At 42.2% G+C, this 22,368-nt stretch overlaps 1 protein-coding gene across 2 annotated transcripts in view; it reads right to left on the reverse strand.

Moving 5' to 3' along the window:
• The window catches only part of LOC306918344 (CTD small phosphatase-like protein 2-A), a 44,822-nt gene that overhangs the window by 4,322 nt on the left and 18,132 nt on the right, over window positions 1–22,368 (reverse strand). For both annotated transcript variants that reach the window (XM_079531236.1, XM_079531237.1), the window contains exons 4-12: window positions 21,853–21,966; window positions 19,630–19,830; window positions 18,732–18,807; window positions 18,531–18,642; window positions 17,135–17,221; window positions 16,935–16,997; window positions 14,317–14,396; window positions 10,467–10,593; window positions 1–31 (exon numbers count right to left, since the gene is read on the reverse strand). The exon at window positions 1–31 is cut by the window's left edge and continues 65 nt beyond it. In XM_079531236.1, the coding sequence (XP_079387362.1) occupies window positions 1–31; window positions 10,467–10,593; window positions 14,317–14,396; window positions 16,935–16,997; window positions 17,135–17,221; window positions 18,531–18,642; window positions 18,732–18,807; window positions 19,630–19,830; window positions 21,853–21,966 (891 nt within the window). The remainder of the gene's footprint in view (window positions 32–10,466; window positions 10,594–14,316; window positions 14,397–16,934; window positions 16,998–17,134; window positions 17,222–18,530; window positions 18,643–18,731; window positions 18,808–19,629; window positions 19,831–21,852; window positions 21,967–22,368) is intronic.

The raw sequence follows: 22,368 nt of genomic DNA on the forward strand, positions 1-22,368 counted from the left end.
ACCAGCTCTCTATGGGGATGCCGTTGGACAGCTGGAAAACATGGAACACATGGAACACATTAACATTAAACCAGCTCTCTATGGGGATGCCGTTGGACAGCTGGAAAACATGGAACACATGGAACACATTAACATTAAACCAGCTCTCTATGGGGATGCCGTTGGACAGCTGGAAAACATGGAACACATGGAACACATTAACATTAAACCAGCTCTCAATGGGGATGCCGTTGGACAGCTGGAAAACATGGAACACATGGAACACATTAACATTAAACCAGCTCTCTATGGGGATGCCGTTGGACAGCTGGAAAACATGGAACACATGGAACACATTAACATTAAACCAGCTCTCTATGGGGATGCCGTTGGACAGCTGGAAAACATGGAACACATGGAACACATTAACATTAAACCAGCTCTCTATGGGGATGCCGTTGGACAGCTGGAAAACATGGAACACATGGAACACATTAAACCAGCTCTCTATGGGGATGCCGTTGGACAGCTGGAAAACATGGAACACATGGAACACATTAACATTAAACCAGCTCTCAATGGGGATGCCGTTGGACAGCTGGAAAACATGGAACACATGGAACACATTAACATTAAACCAGCTCTCTATGGGGATGCCGTTGGACAGCTGGAAAACATGGAACACATGGAACACATTAACATTAAACCAGCTCTCTATGGGGATGCCGTTGGACAGCTGGAAAACATGGAACACATGGAACACATTAACATTAAACCAGCTCTCAATGGGGATGCCGTTGGACAGCTGGAAAACATGGAACACATGGAACACATTAACATTAAACCAGCTCTCTATGGGGATGCCGTTGGACAGCTGGAAAACATGGAACACATGGAACACATTAAACCAGCTCTCTATGGGGATGCCGTTGGACAGCTGGAAAACATGGAACACATGGAACACATTAAACCAGCTCTCAATGGGGATGCCGTTGGACAGCTGGAAAACATGGAACACATGGAACACATTAAACCAGCTCTCAATGGGGATGCCGTTGGACAGCTGGAAAACATGGAACACATGGAACACATTAAACCAGCTCTCAATGGGGATGCCGTTGGACAGCTGGAAAACATGGAACACATGGAACACATTAACATTAAACCAGCTCTCAATGGGGATGCCGTTGGACAGCTGGAAAACATGGAACACATGGAACACATTAACATTAAACCAGCTCTCAATGGGGATGCCGTTGGACAGCTGGAAAACATGGAACACATGGAACACATTAAACCAGCTCTCAATGGGGATGCCGTTGGACAGCTGGAAAACATGGAACACATGGAACACATTAACATTAAACCAGCTCTCTATGGGGATGCCGTTGGACAGCTGGAAAACATGGAACACATGGAACACATTAACATTAAACCAGCTCTCAATGGGGATGCCGTTGGACAGCTGGAAAACATGGAACACATGGAACACATTAACATTAAACCAGCTCTCTATGGGGATGCCGTTGGACAGCTGGAAAACATGGAACACATGGAACACATTAACATTAAACCAGCTCTCTATGGGGATGCCGTTGGACAGCTGGAAAACATGGAACACATGGAACACATTAACATTAAACCAGCTCTCTATGGGGATGCCGTTGGACAGCTGGAACACATGGAACACATGGAACACATTAACATTAAACCAGCTCTCTATGGGGATGCCGTTGGACAGCTGGAAAACATGGAACACATGGAACACATTAACATTAAACCAGCTCTCTATGGGGATGCCGTTGGACAGCTGGAAAACATGGAACACATGGAACACATTAACATTAAACCAGCTCTCTATGGGGATGCCGCTGGAAAACATGGAACACATGGAACACATTAACATTATATAACGTAGTGTCATGAACTGTAGTGATGCTATTGTGCTCCTTTATTTTGAAGTGTTTCCTGTTGTCCTTGTATCCTTGTTACCTCTGCTGTCTCGCCCTACCTGTGTCCTGTTAGTCTCCCAGCCAATCAGCTGTGTCCTGTTAGTCTCCCAGCCAATCAGCTGTGTCCTGTTAGTCTCACAGCTAATCAGCTGTGTCCTGTTGGTCTCCCAGCCAATCACCTGTGTCCTGTTAGTCTCTCAGCCAATCACCTGTGTCCTGTTAGTCTCACAGCTAATCAGCTGTGTCCTGTTGGTCTCCCAGCCAATCAGCTGTGTCCTGTTAGTCTCTCAGCCAATCAGCTGTGTCCTGTTGGTCTCTCAGCCAATCAGCTGTGTCCTGTTAGTCTATCAGCCAATCAGCTGTGTCATATTAGTCTCTCAGCCACTCAGCTGTGTCCTATTAGTCTCCCAGCCAATCAGCTGTCCTGTTAGTCTCCCAGCCAATCAGCTGTCCTGTTAGTCTCCCAGCCAATCAGCTGTCCTGTTAGTCTCCCAGCCAATCAGCTGTCCTGTTGGTCTCCCAGCCAATCACCTGTGTCCTGTTAGTCTCTCAGCCAATCAGCTGTGTCCTGTTGGTCTCCCAGCCAATCACGTGTGTCCTGTTGGTCTCTCAGCCAATCAGCTGTGCCCTGTTAGTCTATCAGCCAATCAGCTGTGTCATATTAGTCTCTCAGCCAATCAGCTGTGTCCTGTTAAGTCTCCCAGCCAATCACCTGTCCTGTTAGTCTCCCAGCCAATCAGCTGTCCTGTTAGTCTCCCAGCCAATCAGCTGTGTCCTATTAGTCTCCCAGCCAATCAGCTGTCCTGTTAGTCTCCCAGCCAATCAGCTGTCCTGTTAGTCTCCAAGCCAATCAGCTGTCCTGTTGGTCTCCAAGCCAATCAGCTGTCCTGTTGGTCTCCCAGCCATTCCCTATGTTGATTATCACCTGTGTTTGGTTGTGTTGTTTTCGTCGACTAAAACGATGACAAAAAATGTCCGTCGACTACCTTTTTTCACTGACAAAAACTACATAAAAACGAAATATAAACTAAGCCATGATGACTAAAACTAAGACTAAATATACTGTTGATTTTGTCAAATAAAAACTAGACTAAAATGTTATGAAGGGACTAGTGGACAAGAGATCCACTAGGAAGGGACTAGTGGACAAGAGATCCAAGAGTAATTTTACACTTGGTTGCATGCTGAAAATAGCCGATCTACAAGCTCACAACGCGTCGCGCTGCTGCGACGCGTTGTGAGCTTGTAGATTGGCTATTTTCAGCAAGTGCAAAACAGCCATTACGACAGCATCAAGGCCTGCCAAAATACATTTTAGTCGACTAAATCAACTGCAGATTTAGTCGACTAAAATCTTATGATATTTAGTCGACTAAAACTAGACTAACACCAAAGCATTCCAGGTGACTAAAATGTGACCAAAACTAAATGAAAACTATTCAAGAGACTAAAACTAAATGAAAACTATTCAAGAGACTAAAACTAAATGAAAACTATTCAAGAGACTAAAACTAAATGAAAACTATTCAAGAGACTAAAACTAAATGAAAACTATTCAAGAGACTAAAACTAAATGAAAACTATTCAAGAGACTAAAACTAAATGAAAACTATTCAAGAGACTAAAACTAAATGAAAACTATTCAAGAGACTAAAACTAAAATAAACATTTGCTGCCAAAAACAACACAGGTTTGGTTACCCGTTAAACCCTCCGTTCCCTTTATTACCTAGACGTTGTTGTGGTGTTGTGGTGTAGTATAGATGTGTTCAGCCCTGTGTTTATTCTAGTATAGATGTTGTGGTGTGTTCAGTCCTGTGTGTATTCTAGTATAGATGTTGTGGTGTGTTCCGTCCTGTTTATTCTACAGTATAGATGTTGTGGTGTGTTCAGTCCTGTGTGTATTCTAGTATAGATGTTGTGGTGTGTTCAGTCCTGTTTATTCTACAGTATAGATGTTGTGGTGTGTTCAGTCCTGTTTATTCTACAGTATAGATGTTGTGGTGTGTTCAGTCCTGTTTATTCTACAGTATAGATGTTGTGGTGTGTTCAGCCCTGTGTGTATTCTAGTATAGATGTTGTGGTGTGTTCAGTCCTGTTTATTCTACAGTATAGATGTTGTGGTGTGTTCAGTCCTGTGTGTATTCTAGTATAGATGTTGTGGTGTGTTCAGTCCTGTTTATTCTACAGTATAGATGTTGTGGTGTGTTCAGTCCTGTGTGTATTCTAGTATAGATGTTGTGGTGTGTTCAGTCCTGTTTATTCTACAGTATAGATGTTGTGGTGTGTTCAGTCCTGTTTATTCTAGTATAGATGTTGTGGTGTGTTCAGTCCTGTTTATTCTAGTATAGATGTTGTGGTGTGTTCAGTCCTGTTTATTCTACAGTATAGATGTTGTGGTGTGTTCAGTCCTGTTTATTCTAGTATAGATGTTGTGGTGTGTTCAGTCCTGTTTATTCTAGTATAGATGTTGTGGTGTGTTCAGCCCTGTGTATTCTAGTATAGATGTTGTGGTGTGTTCAGTCCTGTTTATTCTACAGTATAGATGTTGTGGTGTGTTCAGTCCTGTTTATTCTAGTATAGATGTTGTGGTGTGTTCAGTCCTGTTTATTCTAGTATAGATGTTGTGGTGTGTTCAGTCCTGTTTATTCTACAGTATAGATGTTGTGGTGTGTTCAGTCCTGTTTATTCTAGTATAGATGTTGTGGTGTGTTCAGTCCTGTGTGTATTCTAGTATAGATGTTGTGGTGTGTTCAGTCCTGTTTATTCTACAGTATAGATGTTGTGGTGTGTTCAGTCCTGTGGGTATTCTAGTATAGATGGTGTGGTGTGTTCAGTCCTGTTTATTCTACAGTATAGATGTTGTGGTGTGTTCAGCCCTGTGGGTATTCTAGTATAGATGTTGTGGTGTGTTCAGTCCTGTTTATTCTACAGTATAGATGTTGTGGTGTGTTCAGTCCTGTTTATTCTACAGTATAGATGTTGTGGTGTGTTCAGTCCTGTGTGTATTCTAGTATAGATGTTGTGGTGTGTTCAGTCCTGTTTATTCTACAGTATAGATGTTGTGGTGTGTTCAGTCCTGTGGGTATTCTAGTATAGATGTTGTGGTGTGTTCAGTCCTGTTTATTCTACAGTATAGATGTTGTGGTGTGTTCAGTCCTGTTTATTCTACAGTATAGATGTTGTGGTGTGTTCAGTCCTGTTTATTCTACAGTATAGATGTTGTGGTGTGTTCAGCCCTGTTTATTCTACAGTATAGATGTTGTGGTGTGTTCAGTCCTGTTTATTCTACAGTATAGATGTTGTGGTGTGTTCAGTCCTGTTTATTCTAGTATAGATGTTGTGGTGTGTTCAGTCCTGTTTATTCTACAGTATAGATGTTGTGGTGTGTTCAGTCCTGTTTATTCTAGTATAGATGTTGTGGTGTGTTCAGTCCTGTTTATTCTACAGTATAGATGTTGTGGTGTGTTCAGTCCTGTTTATTCTAGTATAGATGTTGTGGTGTGTTCAGTCCTGTTTATTCCAGTATAGATGTTGTGGTGTGTTCAGTCCTGTTTATTCTAGTATAGATGTTGTGGTGTGTTCAGTCCTGTTTATTCTACAGTATAGATGTTGTGGTGTGTTCAGTCCTGTTTATTCTACAGTATAGATGTTGTGGTGTGTTCAGTCCTGTTTATTCTAGTATAGATGTTGTGGTGTGTTCAGTCCTGTTTATTCTACAGTATAGATGTTGTGGTGTGTTCAGTCCTGTTTATTCTACAGTATAGATGTTGTGGTGTGTTCAGTCCTGTTTATTCTAGTATAGATGTTGTGGTGTGTTCAGTCCTGTTTATTCTAGTATAGATGTTGTGGTGTGTTCAGTCCTGTTTATTCTAGTATAGATGTGGTGGTGTGTTCAGTCCTGTTTATTCTAGTATAGATGATGTGGTGTGTTCAGTCCTGTTTATTCTAGTATAGATGTTGTGGTGTGTTCAGTCCTGTTTATTCTAGTATAGATGTTGTGGTGTGTTCAGTCCTGTGTATTCTAGTATAGATGTTGTGGTGTGTTCAGTCCTGTTTATTCTAGTATAGATGTTGTGGTGTGTTCAGTCCTGTGTATTCTAGTATAGATGTTGTGGTGTGTTCAGTCCTGTTTATTCTACAGTATAGATGTTGTGGTGTGTTCAGTCCTGTTTATTCTAGTATAGATGTTGTGGTGTGTTCAGTCCTGTTTATTCTACAGTATAGATGTTGTGGTGTGTTCAGTCCTGTTTATTCTACAGTATAGATGTTGTGGTGTGTTCAGTCCTGTGGGTATTCTAGTATAGATGTTGTGGTGTGTTCAGTCCTGTTTATTCTAGTATAGATGTTGTGGTGTGTTCAGTCCTGTGTATTCTAGTATAGATGTTGTGGTGTGTTCAGTCCTGTGTATTCTAGTATAGATGTTGTGGTGTGTTCAGTCCTGTTTATTCTACAGTATAGATGTTGTGGTGTGTTCCGTCCTGTTTATTCTACAGTATAGATGTTGTGGTGTGTTCAGTCCTGTTTATTCTACAGTATAGATGTTGTGGTGTGTTCAGCCCTGTGGGTATTCTAGTATAGATGTTGTGGTGTGTTCCGTCCTGTTTATTCTACAGTATAGATGTTGTGGTGTGTTCAGTCCTGTTTATTCTACAGTATAGATGTTGTGGTGTGTTCAGTCCTGTGTATTCTAGTATAGATGTTGTGGTGTGTTCAGTCCTGTTTATTCTAGTATAGATGTTGTGGTGTGTTCAGCCCTGTTTATTCTAGTATAGATGTTGTGGTGTGTTCAGTCCTGTTTATTCTAGTATAGATGTTGTGGTGTGTTCCGTCCTGTTTATTCTAGTATAGATGTGGTGGTGTGTTCAGTCCTGTTTATTCTAGTATAGATGTTGTGGTGTGTTCAGTCCTGTTTATTCTACAGTATAGATGTTGTGGTGTGTTCCGTCCTGTTTATTCTACAGTATAGATGTTGTGGTGTGTTCCGTCCTGTTTATTCTACAGTATAGATGTTGTGGTGTGTTCAGTCCTGTTTATTCTACAGTATAGATGTTGTGGTGTGTTCCGTCCTGTTTATTCTACAGTATAGATGTTGTGGTGTGTTCCGTCCTGTTTATTCTACAGTATAGATGTTGTGGTGTGTTCCGTCCTGTTTATTCTACAGTATAGATGTTGTGGTGTGTTCAGTCCTGTTTATTCTACAGTATAGATGTTGTGGTGTGTTCAGTCCTGTGTGTATTCTAGTATAGATGTTGTGGTGTGTTCAGTCCTGTTTATTCTACAGTATAGATGTTGTGGTGTGTTCAGTCCTGTTTATTCTAGTATAGATGTTGTGGTGTGTTCAGTCCTGTTTATTCTACAGTATAGATGTTGTGGTGTGTTCAGTCCTGTTTATTCTACAGTATAGATGTTGTGGTGTGTTCAGTCCTGTGTGTATTCTAGTATAGATGTTGTGGTGTGTTCCGTCCTGTTTATTCTACAGTATAGATGTTGTGGTGTGTTCAGTCCTGTTTATTCTAGTATAGATGTTGTGGTGTGTTCAGTCCTGTTTATTCTAGTATAGATGTTGTGGTGTGTTCAGTCCTGTTTATTCTACAGTATAGATGTTGTGGTGTGTTCAGTCCTGTTTATTCTAGTATAGATGTTGTGGTGTGTTCAGTCCTGTTTATTCTAGTATAGATGTTGTGGTGTGTTCAGTCCTGTTTATTCTAGTATAGATGATGTGGTGTGTTCAGTCCTGTGTGTATTCTAGTATAGATGTTGTGGTGTGTTCAGTCCTGTTTATTCTAGTATAGATGTTGTGGTGTGTTCCGTCCTGTTTATTCTACAGTATAGATGTTGTGGTGTGTTCAGTCCTGTTTATTCTAGTATAGATGTTGTGGTGTGTTCAGTCCTGTTTATTCTAGTATAGATGTTGTGGTGTGTTCAGTCCTGTTTATTCTAGTATAGATGTTGTGGTGTGTTCAGTCCTGTTTATTCTAGTATAGATGTTGTGGTGTGTTCAGTCCTGTTTATTCTAGTATAGATGTTGTGGTGTGTTCAGTCCTGTTTATTCTACAGTATAGATGTTGTGGTGTGTTCAGTCCTGTTTATTCTACAGTATAGATGTTGTGGTGTGTTCAGTCCTGTTTATTCTAGTATAGATGTTGTGGTGTGTTCAGTCCTGTTTATTCTAGTATAGATGTTGTGGTGTGTTCAGTCCTGTTTATTCTAGTATAGATGTTGTGGTGTGTTCAGTCCTGTTTATTCTAGTATAGATGTTGTGGTGTGTTCAGTCCTGTTTATTCTAGTATAGATGTTGTGGTGTGTTCAGTCCTGTGTATTCTAGTATAGATGTTGTGGTGTGTTCAGTCCTGTTTATTCTAGTATAGATGTTGTGGTGTGTTCAGTCCTGTGTATTCTAGTATAGATGTTGTGGTGTGTTCAGTCCTGTTTATTCTAGTATAGATGTTGTGGTGTGTTCAGTCCTGTGTATTCTAGTATAGATGTTGTGGTGTGTTCAGTCCTGTTTATTCTACAGTATAGATGTTGTGGTGTGTTCAGTCCTGTTTATTCCAGTATAGATGTTGTGGTGTGTTCAGTCCTGTTTATTCTAGTATAGATGTTGTGGTGTGTTCAGTCCTGTTTATTCTACAGTATAGATGTTGTGGTGTGTTCAGTCCTGTTTATTCTAGTATAGATGTTGTGGTGTGTTCCGTCCTGTTTATTCTACAGTATAGATGTTGTGGTGTGTTCAGTCCTGTGGGTATTCTAGTATAGATGTTGTGGTGTGTTCAGTCCTGTTTATTCTACAGTATAGATGTTGTGGTGTGTTCAGTCCTGTTTATTCTACAGTATAGATGTTGTGGTGTGTTCAGTCCTGTTTATTCTACAGTATAGATGTTGTGGTGTGTTCAGTCCTGTGTGTATTCTAGTATAGATGTTGTGGTGTGTTCAGTCCTGTTTATTCTACAGTATAGATGTTGTGGTGTGTTCAGTCCTGTTTATTCTAGTATAGATGTTGTGGTGTGTTCAGTCATGTTTATTCTAGTATAGATGTTGTGGTGTGTTCAGTCCTGTTTATTCTAGTATAGATGTTGTGGTGTGTTCAGTCCTGTTTATTCTACAGTATAGATGTTGTGGTGTGTTCAGTCCTGTTTATTCTACAGTATAGATGTTGTGGTGTGTTCAGTCCTGTTTATTCTAGTATAGATGTTGTGGTGTGTTCAGTCCTGTTTATTCTAGTATAGATGTTGTGGTGTGTCCAGTCCTGTGTGTATTCTAGTATAGATGTTGTGGTGTGTTCAGCCCTGTTTATTCTACAGTATAGATGTTGTGGTGTGTTCCGTCCTGTTTATTCTACAGTATAGATGTTGTGGTGTGTTCAGCCCTGTTTATTCTACAGTATAGATGTTGTGGTGTGTTCAGTCCTGTTTATTCTACAGTATAGATGTTGTGGTGTGTTCAGTCCTGTTTATTCTACAGTATAGATGTTGTGGTGTGTTCAGCCCTGTTTATTCTACAGTATAGATGTTGTGGTGTGTTCAGCCCTGTTTATTCTACAGTATAGATGTTGTGGTGTGTTCAGTCCTGTTTATTCTACAGTATAGATGTTGTGGTGTGTTCAGTCCTGTTTATTCTAGTATAGATGTTGTGGTGTGTTCAGTCCTGTTTATTCTAGTATAGATGTTGTGGTGTGTTCAGTCCTGTTTATTCTAGTATAGATGTTGTGGTGTGTTCAGTCCTGTTTATTCTACAGTATAGATGTTGTGGTGTGTTCAGCCCTGTTTATTCTACAGTATAGATGTTGTGGTGTGTTCAGTCCTGTTTATTCTACAGTATAGATGTTGTGGTGTGTTCAGTCCTGTTTATTCTAGTATAGATGTTGTGGTGTGTCTATGATGATGGTCTTAGACAGATCTCAGATCAGTATTACCTGGTAGGCGAAGGCCTGAGGTGAGTTGTCTATGATGATGGTCTTTGACAGATCTCAGATCAGTATTACCTGGTAGGCGAAGGCCTGAGGTGAGTTGTCTATGATGATGGTCTTAGACAGATCTCAGATCAGTATTACCTGGTAGGCGAAGGCCTGAGGTGAGTTGTCTATGATGATGGTCTTAGACAGATCTCAGATCAGTATTACCTGGTAGGCGAAGGCCTGAGGTGAGTTGTCTATGATGATGGTCTTAGACAGATCTCAGATCAGTATTACCTGGTAGGCGAAGGCCTGAGGTGAGTTGTCTATGATGATGGTCTTAGACAGATCTCAGATCAGTATTACCTGGTAGGCGAAGGCCTGAGGTGAGTTGTCTATGATGATGGTCTTAGACAGATCTCAGATCAGTATTACCTGGTAGGCGAAGGCCTGAGGTGAGTTGTCTATGATGATGGTCTTAGACAGATCTCAGATCAGTATTACCTGGTAGGCGAAGGCCTGAGGTGAGTTGTCTATGATGATGGTCTTAGACAGATCTCAGATCAGTATTACCTGGTAGGCGAAGGCCTGAGGGGAGTTGTCTATGATGATGGTCTTAGACAGATCTCAGATCAGTATTACCTGGTAGGCGAAGGCCTGAGGGGAGTTGTCTATGATGATGGTCTTAGACAGATCTCTTCCCAGGATCGTCAGGTCTTTGATGTAGTTTCCCTGAACGCACACGCAGTGCTCCCGGAACAGCCTGTGTCTGATTGGACAGGACAGAACGAGATTTAGCCAATCAGAAACATTAGCACACGTTGCTTAAAGAAACATTATGTTAATTGATGTTGTAAGATGATAAGAGCGCCCCTCACTTCACACAGGTGTGGTTTTTTATCTCTATTGTAAAATCAATGTCACTTTAACTCTGAGAGTCCAAATGGTTCCATTTATGCACTGTTACAGACCCTTATAAAAGGTCCTCTGTTACAGACCCTTATAAAAGGTCCCCTCTGTTACAGACCCTTATAAAAGGTCCCCTCTGTTACAGACCCTTATAAAAGGTCCTCTGTTACAGACCCTTATAAAAGGTCCTCTGTTACAGACCCTTATAAAAGGTCCTCTGTTACAGACCCTTATAAAAGGTCCTCTGTTACAGACCCTTATAAAAGGTCCTCTGTTACAGACCCTTATAAAAGGTCCTCTGTTACAGACCCTTATAAAAGGTCACCTCTGTTACATACCCTTAAAAAAGGTCCACTGTTACAGACCCTTATAAAAGGTCCTCTGTTACAGACCCTTATAAAAGGTCCTCTGTTACAGACCCTTATAAAAGGTCCACTGTTACAGACCCTTATAAAAGGTCCTCTGTTACAGACCCTTATAAAAGGTCCTCTGTTACAGACCCTTATAAAAGGTCCCCTCTGTTACAGACCCTTATAAAAGGTCCTCTGTTACAGACCCTTATAAAAGGTCCACTCTGTTACAGACCCTTATAAAAGGTCCTCTGTTACAGACCCTTATAAAAGGTCCACTCTGTTACAGACCCTTATAAAAGGTCCACTGTTACAGACCCTTATAAAAGGTCCACTGTTACAGACCCTTATAAAAGGTCCTCTGTTACAGACCCTTATAAAAGGTCCCCTCTGTTACAGACCCTTATAAAAGGTCCTCTGTTACAGACCCTTATAAAAGGTCCTCTGTTACAGACCCTTATAAAAGGTCCTCTGTTACAGACCCTTATAAAAGGTCCACTCTGTTACAGACCCTTATAAAAGGTCCCCTCTGTTACATACCCTTATAAAAGGTCCTCTGTTACAGACCCTTATAAAAGGTCCACTCTGTTACAGACCCTTATAAAAGGTCCTCTGTTACAGACCCTTATAAAAGGTCCTCTGTTACAGACCCTTATAAAAGGTCCTCTGTTACAGACCCTTATAAAAGGTCCTCTGTTACAGACCCTTATAAAAGGTCCTCTGTTACAGACCCTTATAAAAGGTCCTCTGTTACAGACCCTTATAAAAGGTCCACTGTTACAGACCCTTATAAAAGGTCCTCTGTTACAGACCCTTATAAAAGGTCCTCTGTTACAGACCCTTATAAAAGGTCCTCTGTTACAGACCCTTATAAAAGGTCCCCTCTGTTACAGACCCTTATAAAAGGTCCTCTGTTACAGACCCTTATAAAAGGACCACTCTGTTACAGACCCTTATAAAAGGTCCTCTGTTACAGACCCTTATAAAAGGTCCTCTGTTACAGACCCTTATAAAAGGTCCTCTGTTACAGACCCTTATAAAAGGTCCCCTCTGTTACAGACCCTTATAAAAGGTCCTCTGTTACAGACCCTTATAAAAGGTCCTCTGTTACAGACCCTTATAAAAGGTCCACTGTTACAGACCCTTATAAAAGGTCCTCTGTTACAGACCCTTATAAAAGGTCCTCTGTTACAGACCCTTATAAAAGGTCCTCTGTTACAGACCCTTATAAAAGGTCCTCTGTTACAGACCCTTATAAAGGGTCCTCTGTTACAGACCCTTATAAAAGGTCCCCTCTGTTACAGACCCTTATAAAAGGTCCTCTGTTACAGACCCTTATAAAAGGTCCTCTGTTACAGACCCTTATAAAGGGTCCTCTGTTACAGACCCTTATAAAAGGTCCACTCTGTTACAGACCCTTATAAAAGGTCCTCTGTTACAGACCCTTATAAAAGGTCCTCTGTTACAGACCCTTATAAAAGGTCCTCTGTTACAGACCCTTATAAAAGGTCCTCTGTTACAGACCCTTATAAAAGGTCCTCTGTTACAGACCCTTATAAAAGGTCCTCTGTTACAGACCCTTATAAAAGGTCCACTGTTACAGACCCTTATAAAAGGTCCCCTCTGTTACAGACCCTTATAAAAGGTCCTCTGTTACAGACCCTTATAAAAGGTCCTCTGTTACAGACCCTTATAAAAGGTCCTCTGTTACAGACCCTTATAAAAGGTCCTCTGTTACAGACCCTTATAAAAGGTCCACTCTGTTACAGACCCGTATAAAAGGTCCCCTCTGTTACAGACCCTTATAAAAGGTCCTCTGTTACAGACCCTTATAAAAGGTCCTCTGTTACAGACCCTTATAAAAGGTCCTCTGTTACAGACCCTTATAAAAGGTCCTCTGTTACAGACCCTTATAAAAGGTCCCCTCTGTTACAGACCCTTATAAAAGGTCCTCTGTTACAGACCCTTATAAAAGGTCCCCTCTGTTACAGACCCTTATAAAAGGACCACTCTGTTACAGACCCTTATAAAAGGTCCCCTCTGTTACAGACCCTTATAAAAGGTCCTCTGTTACAGACCCTTATAAAAGGTCCTCTGTTACAGACCCTTATAAAAGGTCCTCTGTTACAGACCCTTATAAAAGGTCCTCTGTTACAGACCCTTATAAAAGGTCCACTGTTACAGACCCTTATAAAAGGTCCCCTCTGTTACAGACCCTTATAAAAGGTCCTCTGTTACAGACCCTTATAAAAGGTCCTCTGTTACAGACCCTTATAAAAGGTCCTCTGTTACAGACCCTTATAAAAGGTCCTCTGTTACAGACCCTTATAAAAGGTCCTCTGTTACAGACCCTTAAAAAGGTCCTCTGTTACAGACCCTTATAAAAGGTCCTCTGTTACAGACCCTTATAAAAGGTCCTCTGTTACAGACCCTTATAAAAGGTCCTCTGTTACAGACCCTTATAAAAGGTCCTCTGTTACAGACCCTTAAAAAGGTCCTCTGTTACAGACCCTTATAAAAGGTCCTCTGTTACAGACCCTTATAAAAGGTCCTCTGTTACAGACCCTTATAAAAGGTCCTCTGTTACAGACCCTTATAAAAGGTCCTCTGTTACAGACCCTTATAAAAGGTCCTCTGTTACAGACCCTTAAAAAGGTCCTCTGTTACAGACCCTTATAAAAGGTCCTCTGTTACAGACCCTTATAAAAGGTCCTCTGTTACAGACCCTTATAAAAGGTCCTCTGTTACAGACCCTTATAAAAGGTCCTCTGTTACAGATCCTTATAAAAGGTCCCCTCTGTTACAGACCCTTATAAAAGGTCCTCTGTTACAGACCCGTATAAAAGGTCCTCTGTTACAGACCCTTATAAAAGGTCCTCTGTTACAGACCCTTATAAAAGGTCCTCTGTTACAGACCCTTAAAAAGGTCCACTCTGTTACAGACCCTTATAAAAGGTCCTCTGTTACAGATCCTTATAAAAGGTCCACTTGGTTTACTTCCTAACTATCTATAATTTAGCTGGGAGGCTGGAACTCCCACTTTGAGAACCACACACACAAACTAACCTGGAACACACGAACACACACACACACACACACACACACACACACACACACACACACACACACACACACACACACACACACACACACACACACACACACACACACACACACACACACACACACACACACACACACACACACACACACACACACACACACACACTAACCTGACCAGTAGTTTCTTGGGGTCCAGGATGTTCAGTAATTTATCAGCGTAAACTTTCTTAGAAGCTGTGAAGAGAATGATCTGTAAAACAGATTTATAGATCCATTAGATCTGTGAAGAGAATTATCTGTAAAACGCATTGAATGTCTGCGCATAGCCGCAATTTGCAACTCTATCTTTTTTTACAATGGGATGAATATAGAGTTGCAATACCCTCCATTGACTCCCCACTCATCATATTGTGTTTGCGATCTGACGACGTTAAACTCACCAACATTGCAGCTGTAGTCCAAGCTTGAATTATGCTCTTTCAAACTGCCGAGCTTGTTTTTCATAAAAATCCCCCGTAGACATGTTATGAGCTACTTTCTGTCCAAAATATTCCACAAGTGATATTCCTGCCGTAATATTCAACCTGCCGTAAAACAAGACGTGTGGGAGAGCGCTTGTTTAATAGAATCTTACCTGTGCAGGTAAGACACCCAAAGAAGAGGCCGACGCAGCGCGACGCCCCGTCACGCACGGCCTTCTATTAAACAAGCGCTCTCCCACACGTCTTGTTTTACGGCAGGTTGAATATTACGGCAGGAATATCACTTGTGGAATATTTTGGACAGAAAGTAGCTCATAACATGTCTACGGGGGATTTTTATGAAAAACAAGCTTTGCAGATTGAAAGAGCATAATTCAAGCTTGGACTACAGCTGCAATGTTGGTGAGTTTAACTTCGTTTAAGACCAGCAGATCGCAAACGCAAAATGATGAGTGGGGAGTCAATGGAGGGTATTGCAACTCTATATTCATCCCATTGTAAAAAAATATAGAGTTGCAAATTGCGGCTAGTCTGCGCAGTGCGCACGCACCTATGCACATGTGCACGCATGCACATATGCACGTGTGCACGCACCTATGCACGCACGCACACACCTATGCACGCGCGCACGCACCTATGCACGCAAGCACGCACGCACCTATGCACGTGTGCATTTTGGCACAGTGTAAAGAAACGCCAGTAGGATTATTCTCTGAGGCTACAACCTTTGTCAATCATCGGCTACATTAATCACAGTTATAACAAAAAAATCACACCCGTGTGAACTGAGTGGTGCAAGGTCTTATATAGCCTGATCATTCTTTTGGGCCCCACGTACAGGTACACACAAACATAGAAACATAGATACAGACAAAGCTGGTTATTGGAGTGGTTTGCACCACTCAAAAATACATGGCATTGATGCACCTGGGACGTATCCTCAGTAATGTATCCTGAGGTCACCACCTGGGACGTATCCTCAGTGATGTATCCTGAGGTCACCTGGGACGTATCCTCAGTGATGTATCCTGAGATCACCACCTGGGACGTATCCTCAGTGATGTATCCTGAGGTCACCACCTGGGACGTATCCTCAGTGATGTATCCTGAGGTCATCACCTGGGACGTATCCTCAGTGATGTATGCTGAGGTCACCTGGGACGTATCCTCAGTGATGTATCCTCAGTGATGTATCCTGAGGTAACCTGGGACGTATCCTCAGTGATGTATCCTGGGGTCACCACCTGGGACGTATCCTCAGTGATGTTTCCTGAGGTCATCACCTGGGACGTATCCTCAGTGATGTATCCTGAGGTCATCACCTGGGACGTATCCTCAGTGATGTATCCTGAGGTCATCACCTGGGACGTATCCTCAGTGATGTATCCTGAGGTCATCACCTGGGACGTATCCTCAGTGATGTAGCCTGATGTCAACGGGGTTTCGGGTCTCCCAACATCATACCCCCTCACTCAAATCCCGTTGATCAAATCCCGACTTACTTCCCAGTAGCTACCCTCGATCAGTCCCATCAGGGAATGAGCAAGGCCACACAATCTGTTGATCCGGAACAACTCTGCCGGGACTGGGAGGTCTGGCGTGTGGAAGGACTAGGCTCTGTGGGTTGACTCCTATCCGGGCCTCTCCTACGTCTCACCAGGTCCACTCCTGCTCTCACCAGGCCCAGGACCTGTGCGTTGCACCAGACTCCCAGCACCAGACACTCCATTCAGGAGTGGTGGATTATAATGGCCCTCCTAAAGGCCTCACCAAGGGTTGTTGGGCTTCCTCCTCATGGAGGACACAGGCTGGGGCGCTAACCCATACTGCTCACCCTGGAGGACACAGGCTGGGGCGCTAACCCACACTGCTCACCTCCTCACGGAGGACACAGGCTGGGGCGCTAACCCATACTGCTCACCCTGGAGGACACAGGCTGGGGCGCTAACCCACACTGCTCACCCTGGAGGACACAGGCTGGGGCGCTAACCCACACTGCTCACCTCCTCACGGAGGACACAGGCTGGGGCGCTAACCCACACTGCTCACCTCCTCACGGAGGACACAGGCTGGGGCGCTAACCCATACTGCTCACCCTGGAGGACACAGGCTGGGGCGCTAACCCATACTGCTCACCTCCTCACGGAGGACACAGGCTGGGGCGCTAACCCATACTGCTCACCCGGGTGGCGTCTACATTCCGGCTGTCACCCGTCTCTCCGGTGGTCACCAGACTAGACCAGGTTGTCACATAGTCTATTAGATATGTTATACATTAAAATAGATATTTGCAACATAGATCTCACCTCATACATCTGAGCCATGCGCTCCAGAAACTCACGGAAGAACGGCCTCAGACGCACATAGACCTTCAAAATAAAACACAGACCTTCAGAATAAAACACACCTTTAGAATAATTCAAATTTGTACATATTATTACGGGGATAGGGGGTCATAAAGGGGTCATAGAGGGGTCATATAGGGGTCATAGAGGTCATGACCTACCTGGTAAATAACATCCTGGAACAGAACAGGGAAGGTCAGAGCAGAATCTTCTAACTCGTTCAGACTGCAGTGAACCAGAGTCTCATCCTGAGTAATAGATTACATTACATTATTACATTACTACAGTTCAGACTGCAGTGAATCAGCGTCTCATCCTGAGTAATAGATTATATTATTATTATTACATTTATACAGTTCAGAGTAATAGATTATATTATTATTATTACATTTATAGTCCACTACATGTCACAGACAGCTAGACGCATACACAGCATTTAACATTAAACACTGAGTCACAGACAGCTAGACGCATACACAGCATTTAACATTAAACACTGAGTCACAGACAGCTAGACGCATACACAGCATTTAACATTAAACACTGAGTCACAGACAGCTAGACGCATACACAGCATTTAACATTAAACACTGAGTCACAGACAGCTAGACGCATACACAGCATTTAACATTAAACACTGAGTCACAGACAGCTAGACGCATAGACAGCATTTAACATTAAACACTGAGTCACAGACAGCTAGACGCATAGACAGCATTTAACATTAAACACTGAGTCACAGACAGCTAGACGCATACACAGCATTTAACATTAAAACAACATTAAATGTAACCTGTGCAAAACATCCAGCCACGCCCGCGACCGTTCATTACTTCACCGCTACGACATGTCGTCGTGTTGAAACCTTCACGTGAAACCAGTGCTATTGTGCTAATCATCACAAAGACATACAAGCTATGCTGCTGTTATGGATACACAGGCTGGTGTCAACACCACTCAACGAAACGCAACGGAGGCTGTACATTGTACAAGATCTCCACTAAAGTTCTCTCGTTTCCTCATGCAGATGCAGATCGTCTACTTTCACCGTTTGATAACTTTGATTTGTCGTAATGTTGGTCCTAATAACACTTCTCACTGCTAGACCAGGGCTAGCCTCGGAAACCCAGACGTTTTTATTTCCAGGGAGAAAAAAAAAGTCTGGGTCCGAGTCCACTTCAATAAGGCATAGAGTAGCGCAAACGTCGATCACTCTCTGCTGATTTCTGATCGTCTGCACCTTTGTTAAATTGACGCGCGCGCACACACACACACACACACACACACACACACACACACACACACACACACACACACACACACACACACACACACACACACACACACACACACACACACACACACACACACACACACACACACACACACACACACACACACACACACACACACACACACAAAGAGCTGGTTTGACTGATAGAACTAGTCTAATAGGACTAGACCAGGTCTAGGACTAGCAGAACCAGGTCTAATAGAACTAGACCAGGTCCAGGTCTTACCAGGTCCAGGACTAAGACTAACAGAAGCAGGTCTTACCAGGTCCAGGACTAAGGAGAACTCTGGAGAGCTTCGGGTCTTCAGAGGAAGAGCTGGTTTACGAGACAGTTGTTCCTCCGTCAGCCGAGGAATGTGTTTGATGAAGAAGAACCTAAACATGAAATATTATTCAATATTTAAGGGTAGAGTTATTTAGGGTATGTTAAGGGTACGGTTTAGGGTACGTTAGGGTTTACTTACGGGTCAAAAACCTTCCAGTCTTCATCATATGAAGCTTCAGAAGGAACTGAGAGAGGAATCCGTGGAAGACTGAGATCTGACGCCGAAACAATACACATTAGTATTAGTATTATTATGGTCATACATGATAAAGGGGGCGTGGTCTATATAACCATATATGGTATCACAGGATAAAGGGGGCGTGGTCTATATAACCATATACGGTCTTACATGATAAAGGGGGCGTGGTCTATATAACCATATATGGTCTTACATGATAAAGGGGGCGTGGTCTATATAGCCATATATGGTATTACAGGATAAAGGGGGTGTGGTCTATATAACCATATATGGTCTTACATGATAAAGGGGGCGTGGTCTATATAACCATATATGGTCTTACATGATAAAGGGGGCGTGGTCTATATAACCATATATGGTCTTACATGATAAAAAGGGCATGGTCTATATAACCATATATGGTCTTACATGATACAGGGGGCGTGGTCTATATAACCATATATGGTCTTACAGGATAAAGGGGGTGTGGTCTATATAACCATATATGGTCTTACATGATAAAGGGGGCGTGGTCTATATAACCATATATGGTCTTACATGATACAGGGGGAGTGGTCTATATAACCATATATGGTCTTACAGGAAAAAGGGGGTGTGGTCTATATAACCATATATGGTCTTACATGATGAAGGGGGCGTGGTCTATATAACCATATATGGTCTTACATGATAAAGGGGGCGTGGTCTATATAACCATATATGGTCTTACATGATAAAGGGGGCATGGTCTATATAACCATATATGGTCTTACATGATACAGGGGGCGTGGTCTATATAACCATATATGGTCTTACAGGATAAAGGGGGCGTGGTCTATATAACCATATATGGTCTTACATGATAAAGGGGGCATGGCCGTCTCAGTGACCATCTCTGCTTCCTCTATAGCAAGAAGTGGGCTGTCCTCCAGTTGGGCGTGGCTAACCATGACGTCTTCTTCTGTGGTGCTGGGAGGAACCTCCTCTGCCTGCTCGATGACATCATCAAGCTGCTCGATGGCATCATCTGCCTCAACCGGCAGACCGCAGGACTCTGACCCTGAAACATGGTCACATGACTTTATTGGCTGACGAACAAGACTTGTGTTCAGCCAATCAGCAGACAGACAGACAGATGATATCTGACATATACAATACAATGATATTGCATCACAGTCACTGTCACAGTTCACAGTTCAAAGTTCAGTTCTATAGAGATCTAACAGGTCTTAGAGATCTAACAGGTCTAGTTCTATAGAGATCTAACAGGTCTAGTTCTATAGAGATCTAACAGGTCTAGTTCTATAGAGATCTAACAGGTCTAGTTCTATAGAGATCTAACAGGTTTTAGAGATCTAACTGGTCTAGTTCTATAGAGATCGAACAGGTCTAGTTCTATAGAGATCTAACAGGTCTTAGAGATCTAACAGGTCTAGTTCTATAGAGATCGAACAGGTCTAGTTCTATAGAGATCTAACAGGTCTTAGATATCTAACAGGTCTAGTTCTATAGAGATCTAACAGGTCTAGTTCTATAGAGATCTAACAGGTCTAGTTCTATAGAGATCTAACAGGTCTAGTTCTATAGAGATCTAACAGGTCTAGTTCTATAGAGATCTAACAGGTCTAGTTCTATAGAGATCTAACAGGTCTAGTTCTATAGAGATCTAACAGGTCTAGTTCTATAGAGATCTAACAGGTCTAGTTCTATAGAGATCTAACAGGTCTTAGAGATCTAACAGGTCTAGTTCTATAGAGATCTAACAGGTCTTAGAGATCTAACAGGTCTAGTTCTATAGAGATCTAACAGGTCTAGTTCTATAGAGATCTAACAGGTCTTAGAGATCTAACAGGTCTAGTTCTATAGAGATCTAACAGGTCTAGTTCTATAGAGATCTAACAGGTCTTAGAGATCTAACTGGTCTAGTTCTATAGAGATCTAACAGGTCTAGTTCTATAGAGATCTAACAGGTCTTAGATATCTAACAGGTCTAGTTCTATAGAGATCTAACAGGTCTAGTTCTATAGAGATCTAACAGGTCTAGTTCTATAGAGATCTAACAGGTCTTAGAGATCTAACAGGTCTAGTTCTATAGAGATCTAACAGGTCTAGTTCTATAGAGATCTAACAGGTCTTAGAGATCTAACAGGTCTTAGAGATCTAACAGGTCTAGTTCTATAGAGATCTAACAGGTCTAGTTCTATAGAGATCTAACTGGTCTTAGAGATCTAACAGGTCTTAGAGATCTAACTGGTCTGGTTCTATAGAGATCTAACTCGGACAGAGTCAGACAGGAGTCAGCCGTAAGTAGGTTGCGTGCTCTGCTCGCGCACAAGTAGGCCATTCATGGCCTACTTGTGTGCAAAGCGCAAGTTGGCAGCTGGACAGAGTGTAGGGATGTCGGGAGTTAACCGTTACCGACATCTCTAACGGAGTTAACCGTTACCGACATCTCTAACGGGAGTTAACCGTTACCGACATCTCTAACGGGAGTTAACCGTTACCGACATCTCTAACGGAGTTAACCGTTACCGACATCTCTAACGGAGTTAACCGTTACCGACATCTCTAACGGAGTTAACCGTTACCGACATCTCTAACGGGAGTTAACCGTTACCGACATCTCTAACGGGAGTTAACCGTTACCGACATCTCTAACGGAGTTAACCGTTACCGACATCTCTAACGGAGTTAACCGTTACCGACATCTCTAACGGAGTTAACCGTTACCGACATCTCTAACGGAGTTAACCGTTACCGACATCTCTAACGGAGTTAACCGTTACCGACATCTCTAACAGAGTGCATTCAGTTAACCGTTACCGACATCTCTAACGGAGTTAACCGTTACCGACATCTCTAACGGAGTGCATTCATTTAACCGTTACCGACATCTCTAACGGAGTGCATTCAGTTAACCGTTACCGACATCTCTAACGGAGTGCATTCATTTTCATTTATTTAGTTATTCCGAACATATTAAAACATAAATGAACAGACAAAGGAAATAAAGTTAGAACTAGATTTAAAATAATAATTATTTATAATAATTATTATCTATTATCCTTATTCCGAGTCTTACCAGAGAAGAAGTTGAAGACAGGAGAGAAGATGGTTCCCAGTAAAGTGCTGCGAGGTGGGCTGTAGGGGGCGCTGGAGTCACATTTAGCACCGTTGGTCTTCAATGGTTTACAGTCTGACATGATGACACACATTATAATACTATAATACTACAGTCTGACATGATGACACACATTATAATACTATAATACTACAGTCTGACATGATGACACACATTATAATACTATAATACTACAGTCTGACATGATGACACACATTATAATACTATAATACTACAGTCTGACATGATGACACACATTATAATACTATAATACTACAGTCTGACATGATGACAAACAAAACATTATGATATTCATAATAACCCTAACCCAAATTACAGTCTGACATGATGGCAAACATTATACATTATACACTTTTTCGGAAAAACGCCGGAAAAACGCTGCTAAAAATCCGAAAACGCGTCCAGTGTGCAAGAAGTCAGGACCTTAAACACACACACACACACACACACACCTTT

This window comes from Electrona antarctica (assembly GCF_951216825.1).
Source record: "Electrona antarctica genome assembly, contig: scaffold_93, whole genome shotgun sequence".
Taxonomy (NCBI): Eukaryota; Metazoa; Chordata; class Actinopteri; order Myctophiformes; family Myctophidae; genus Electrona; species Electrona antarctica.